Here is a 5,298-nt window from a genome sequence, read left to right on the forward strand (position 1 = left end):
AACAGGTTAAAAAGCCGAAAACGCGTGTGAAAAAAATAAAAAGACAAAATCCAAAGAGAGCGCGAGACCTCGCGGCGGCTGAGAGCATGCCATCCAAATGATCATTGAAAGGCTTCCGAATGAGTGCTCGCCAACTAGTTGCTCTCACGCATCCAGAAAAAAACTATTTGCTCTCACGATCGACGCTCGCTGCTGCAGCGCCGTAGAGGTGGGGATGGGCCGGAGAAGTTTAGCAGCCGTGGGTGCACGCAAATACAAGCGAAACAGAAGGCCCACGAAAGTTCCTCCTCTTCTCGTTGACCCCTCTCTGGCCTCTCTCTCAAACTGCCTCATCCATCCCCACCGAAGCGATCGCCGAGTGTTTGATGAGTGCCTGAGAGAGCGGCGTCAATGGGTTCATCGCCGCAAGCATAAAGCTACCTGCCTCGCGGTGTTCGTTCCCCGGCGCTTCGACGCTGAAAGGTATGCGCCTAATTCCGCTCCCCTCTTCAATTCTGTAGGCCAAACACCCAGCGTTCCAGCGTTTGATTGACGCCCTCTGCGTGTTCGGCAGAATGCCTGTCCGGGAGCTTCATCTTGTTTGGACTTTTGAACGGCTAGTTTGAAGAATTCATCGCACTGAGATGGAAAGAATCAGGACCGGGATGATATTTTTGCGTGTAAAATTTCCTGCGTTTTGGGGATCTTATGCTGTTCTCTATGGTTGACAAGAGTTTGCTCTTCTCATTTGTCAGCACTGAAGATTGATCCATCGACTCATCTTGACACTAATGGACGGGGAACACTCGGCTTTGAAGAAAATGAGATTGGAGGACGCAGAGGATTCTGCGATCAGTCAAGTGCCTGCCACGGCGTCGAGCATGCATCAGCAATTGTTCTGGAGCCAGTGGCAGCTACTGGACTCCATTCTCCCCACGGGTGGTTTCGCACACTCCTACGGCCTGGAAGCTGCTATGCAATCGCGCATAGTGAACAACCAGGAAGACCTGAGGCTGTTCCTCATCCAGGTGGTGGACAACATTGGAAGCCTGCTGCTTCCATTCGTGTTCTGCGCCAGTAGGTCTCCTGACGCTGCGGCATGGGTCAAGCTAGATCAGCTGCTGGACGCTACGTTGACGAATGAGGTCGGCAGGAAGGCGTCCACGTCGCAAGGCTCGGCTCTGTTGAGGGTGGCCGCGTCTGTCTTCACTGAGATCCAGCCGCTGCAGGATCTCCGAAGGACATTTCTCGGTTCCACAAGCGTGTCGTTTCACCATGCCCCGATATTTGGGTTGATATGTGGGCTGGTTGGATTTGACAGCGAGACAACGCAGCGCGCTTACATGTTTGTGGCAATGAGGGATGTGATCTCCGCCGCGACGAGGCTCAATCTGATAGGACCGCTTGCTGCTTCGGTTCTGCAGCACCAGGTTGCGCCTGATGCCGAGAAGATGCTGCAAAAGTGGAGGGACCGTGATGTCTCTGAAGCATCACAGACTGCGCCGCTGCTTGACGCGTTGCAAGGCTGCCATGCTTACATGTTCTCTAGGCTGTTTTGCTCTTGACAGTGAGGTTCGCTTCCATATCTTTTTATCTCTCTCGTTGTACAATGTCTTCAAGCATACACAACAAAGGGCTCAACTTCATGATACATGTAGATTCATGCTTTCATATTATTCGGATGTAGGATGCCATTGAAACATATCTCCTTATTTCCTGAAAAAAATCAGTTAACGGGTTCATAGAGAGATACATATTAGTCTGTATAAAGCATCTTTATAACATGGCATATGGTTGATCGATGACTGTGTGCAATGCAATTGAACATTCACATGATTGATGTCTCCTACAGTAACAAGGACATGATGAGCAATTGAGCAGTTTATTCCTGTAACAAGGAGATGTTAAAATAGACCAGAGGTTTCACTGGTCCATTTTGTGAACAACATAATGCATGATACATATGTCTAGATGACCTTGTTGTGTTTTTCCTCTGCTTCTTTCAGGTTGCTGAATGCAGTTTGGTGTACTTCTGTTCACAGTTTTACCCTGGAGAAGTAGAAGATTACTAGCTTTTCCTAAAGAAAAATGGCATCAGAAGATTGCAAGCATCTCGAGGACAGATCCCAGTATGATTATTTATTATACTTGCAGGCAAGATTTTACAACAATGCCAATAACCCAATAGTACATTATGTTCATGTGTGAGCCCCCTCTACCATCTATTACACCATCATACATAGGATACATCTGTCTTCAGCTTCACCAAATACAAAAATGATATAATTGTGTCCCATATTACAAAGAACATTGTTCTCTTTTGCTCCATGACACAAAGTACTAGATCCGTTGCTTGAGCTCCAGATTCTATCTTTAATGCAATAACAGATTGCTTGGCTTCATGGGATTTCTCATGCTCTCCATAGATCTGAACAACTCGGAGAAGTTGCCTTGCCAAACCCGCCGCAGCCACCATCCTGATACTCTCGTCCATCTCCATGCGCCCGATCCTTTGGATCATCCCCAAGAATCAGGTTGGCCTGAACATAGTAGATAAAGATTTGGAATCACAGAGAGTAGATAAAGATAGCAAAGATGCTGTCTGAAGTCAGTACGGCACTGAACCTCAAGTCACTGAATTATGAAATACTCCCTCCTTCCCAATATCTAGTACCATCTCCCGAACCCAAACTTTTTTAGATAACTGTCAATAATGGTATGTAGTACACCATGCAACGAATTGTGAAGTTGGATACCTTGGCCTTTTACTATGCAAGGAGCTTTATCCCCCTTTAAAGCTGTCCCGATCTTCATAAAGATGCATCATGCATGGCTGCACTAAAAAGGGTTTCAGTTGGATACACATGCACCATTTGATGCAGAACTCAAAATCGGTTCTTCTTTATTTTACTTGCAAGCAAGATTGTACAACAATGCCAACAGTACATTTTGTTCATGTGTGAGCCCCCTCTACCATCTATTACACCCATCATACTACATAGGATACATCTGTCTTCAGCTTCATCAATATAACATCTGATACAATTGCGCGCCGCATCTTACAAACAACATAGTTTTCTTTTGCTCCAGGAGACCATGATACAAAGTACCGGATCAGGTCCTCCAGCTCCAGCTTCTATCCTATGATCCCTGAACTGCAGCAGATTGCTTGGCTTCAAGGGACTTCTCGTAATCTTCAATGGACTTGAACAGCTCGGAGAAGTTGCCTTTGCCGAACCCGCCGCAGCCACCCTTCTGGTACTCTTCCCCTCTCTCGTCCTTCTCCATGCACCCGATCCTTTGGATCATCTCCAGGAACAGCGTTGGCCTGAACATAATAGCTGATGCAGTTAGATTTGGAAGCACACGGAGTAGAGCAAAGATGCAGCCAGAATTTATTAGAGGACCGAACCTCAAATCACTGAATTATAGCATAAATAATACTACCCCCTGAATCTAATCTTGTGCCTACGGCGTGAATTGGGAATATACGTTGGCTTTTCTCTATGCACAGGGAGCTTTATTCCCCTTTTAGCTGTGGCAATCTTCATAAAGGTGCATCATGCATGGATTTGTACTAAAATACTTCAAATAGGATCATGGCACTCACTATCCTATGGTTCAGCTCTCTACCCTAACCCCAAGTTTTGACACTTCTCTGCAGCATTACAATGTACAGTAGAACTCAAAATCAAATTGGAAAGATTGTGTTTTTACCTGTCCCCCACTGGCTTTGTGAAGATTTGTAGCAACACCCCTTGGTCGTCCCTGTCGACGAGCACCCCCAGCTCCTGGCATTCCTTGATCTGCGCCTCCGAGAGCACATCCCCGGCGATGCGCCGCACGCCTTCGTAGTACTTCGGCAGCGGGGGTGGCAGGAAGTCGAAGCCGCCCATGGCGGAGCGCGCACGCATCTCCCTGAGCGTCCTGAGCACGTCGCTGCTGGCCACCGCGATGTGCTGCACACCCGGGCCGCCGTGGTGTTCCAGGAACGTCTGTATCTGGCTCCGGCGCTTGGTGCCGTGCACCGGCTCGTTGAGCGGCAGCAGCACGCCCTCCGAGTTGTTGGCGAGCACCATCGAGTTGAGCCCGCTCTCGGCCGTGCCCACGTCCTCCGTCGTGAACTCGGCGAACTCATGGAAACCCGTGAAGCCGGCTACGTAGGCGGCGGCGGAAGCAAGCTCCGGGACGTTGCCGACGACGTGGTCAAACCGCGTCAGGCCGTAGTCCACGGCACCCGGGTTGCTCACGCCCTCGAACCCCGGCAAGAAGGGCACGTCCGTGCCGTCCGGATGGCTGACGAAGCGGAGCACGACGTCGCCGTAGAGCTCGACCTCCGCAAAGCCGAAGCCGCGGCCGAGGTCCACGGGGCTGAAGGCCGGGCGCGCGCCCCCGTCGACGCTGGCGCGGAAGGCCTCGGCGGCGTCCGCGACGCGCAGCGCTATGGAGCGCACCGCGAGCCCGTGGTCCGCGGAGAACCGGCGCGCGGCGTCGGCGGAGAAGGAGGGCAGGGAGGCGGTGGCGGCGTCGCAGCCGTTGGCGTAGGGCGCGGTGAAGAGGAAGGCGAGGTTGCCCGAGCGGAGCAGCTGGGAGGCGTGCACGGAGTTCCCCGTGGAGAGGTCGGACCTGGCGGCGAGCGGCGCGCCGAGCGCGAAGGCGAAGCGGCCGGCGGCGGAGGCGGCGTCCGCGCACCAGAACTCGACGTGGTGGAAGGAGAGCGTGTGGAAGCGGTCGCTGCGCGGGTTGAAGCGGACCATTCGGCGCGGCCACGCGTGCTCCGGCGTCACCGCGGCGGCAGCGCCGGCGCCGGTGGCTGCGGGGGTGGTGGGGGTGGGCGGCATGGTGTGTGTTCGCTTCTTGGTCGCGTGTGGTAGTGGCTCCGGGTTATCAGTTACGGCCTTACGGGAGAAGTGGGGGGTAATAAAGGGAGGAGATGGCGCCACGTGGGCTTTGGGGTTTAGTGGTGGCGGGTGGGATTTGTCTTTTGGCGTTTGGTGGTGTGGGGGCTCGAGCTAGTGTGATGGGTTTGCTGACTGGCCTAGGGTAAGGTACAGCCAAGTACAGCTAGAAATATTATTATTTCAAAAAAAAGCTCAGCTAAAAATATTGCGAGGTTCATATTCTCTCTAGCTAGTACTACCTCCGTCCTGGTTTAGTAGCCTTCTTTATGTTTTGTGTCAAATTTTAATTTTAAATTTACTAACAAAATATTAATGCATGTCATAAAAAATAATATAATTAAAAACTATGCTCAAAACGAATCAAGTGATATAATTTTTGACGGTATGCATTAATATTTTATTAGTTAAATCTCTAGTT

At 50.9% G+C, this 5,298-nt stretch overlaps 2 protein-coding genes across 5 annotated transcripts; one reads left to right on the plus strand and one right to left on the minus strand.

Moving 5' to 3' along the window:
* The first annotated feature begins 201 nt into the window (after window positions 1-201).
* On the plus strand, window positions 202-2,221 carry LOC109735804 (urease accessory protein F). 4 transcript variants are annotated; one of them, XM_040392160.3, is made up of 4 exons: window positions 202-462; window positions 554-659; window positions 735-1,551; window positions 1,986-2,221. In XM_040392160.3, the coding sequence occupies exon 3, from the start codon at window positions 771-773 to the stop codon at window positions 1,542-1,544; it is 774 nt and encodes a 257-aa protein (XP_040248094.1). In that variant the 5' UTR covers window positions 202-462; window positions 554-659; window positions 735-770; the 3' UTR covers window positions 1,545-1,551; window positions 1,986-2,221. The 4 variants fall into 4 exon arrangements, with proteins under 4 accessions (XP_040248094.1, XP_020150595.1, XP_040248093.1 ...); XM_020295006.4 differs by having other exon boundaries at window positions 554-1,551; XM_040392159.3 differs by having other exon boundaries at window positions 554-1,551; window positions 2,022-2,221.
* Window positions 2,222-2,851: 630 nt separating this feature from the next.
* On the minus strand, window positions 2,852-4,877 carry LOC109735805 (4-hydroxyphenylpyruvate dioxygenase). Its single transcript, XM_020295009.3, has 2 exons — window positions 3,697-4,877; window positions 2,852-3,307 (listed from the first exon to the last, which is right to left on the minus strand). The coding sequence occupies exons 1-2, from the start codon at window positions 4,818-4,820 to the stop codon at window positions 3,121-3,123; spliced, it is 1,311 nt and encodes a 436-aa protein (XP_020150598.1). The 5' UTR covers window positions 4,821-4,877; the 3' UTR covers window positions 2,852-3,120.
* Between the last annotated feature and the right edge of the window lie 421 nt (window positions 4,878-5,298).

The sequence above is a fragment of the Aegilops tauschii genome, chromosome 6, assembly GCF_002575655.3.
Source record: "Aegilops tauschii subsp. strangulata cultivar AL8/78 chromosome 6, Aet v6.0, whole genome shotgun sequence".
Taxonomy (NCBI): domain Eukaryota; kingdom Viridiplantae; phylum Streptophyta; class Magnoliopsida; order Poales; family Poaceae; genus Aegilops; species Aegilops tauschii.

Bases quoted from the DNA above. Each gene is read 5' to 3' on its own strand.
- LOC109735804 (XM_020295006.4), top strand. From the start codon at position 771: ATGGACGGGGAACACTCGGCTTTGAAGAAAATGAGATTGGAGGACGCA.
- LOC109735805 (XM_020295009.3), bottom strand. From the start codon at position 4,820: ATGCCGCCCACCCCCACCACCCCCGCAGCCACCGGCGCCGGCGCTGCC. The intron at 3,308-3,696 runs GTAAAAACACAA...TATTATGTTCAG, and splicing joins ACAAAGCCAGTGGGGGACAG to GCCAACGCTGTTCCTGGAGA.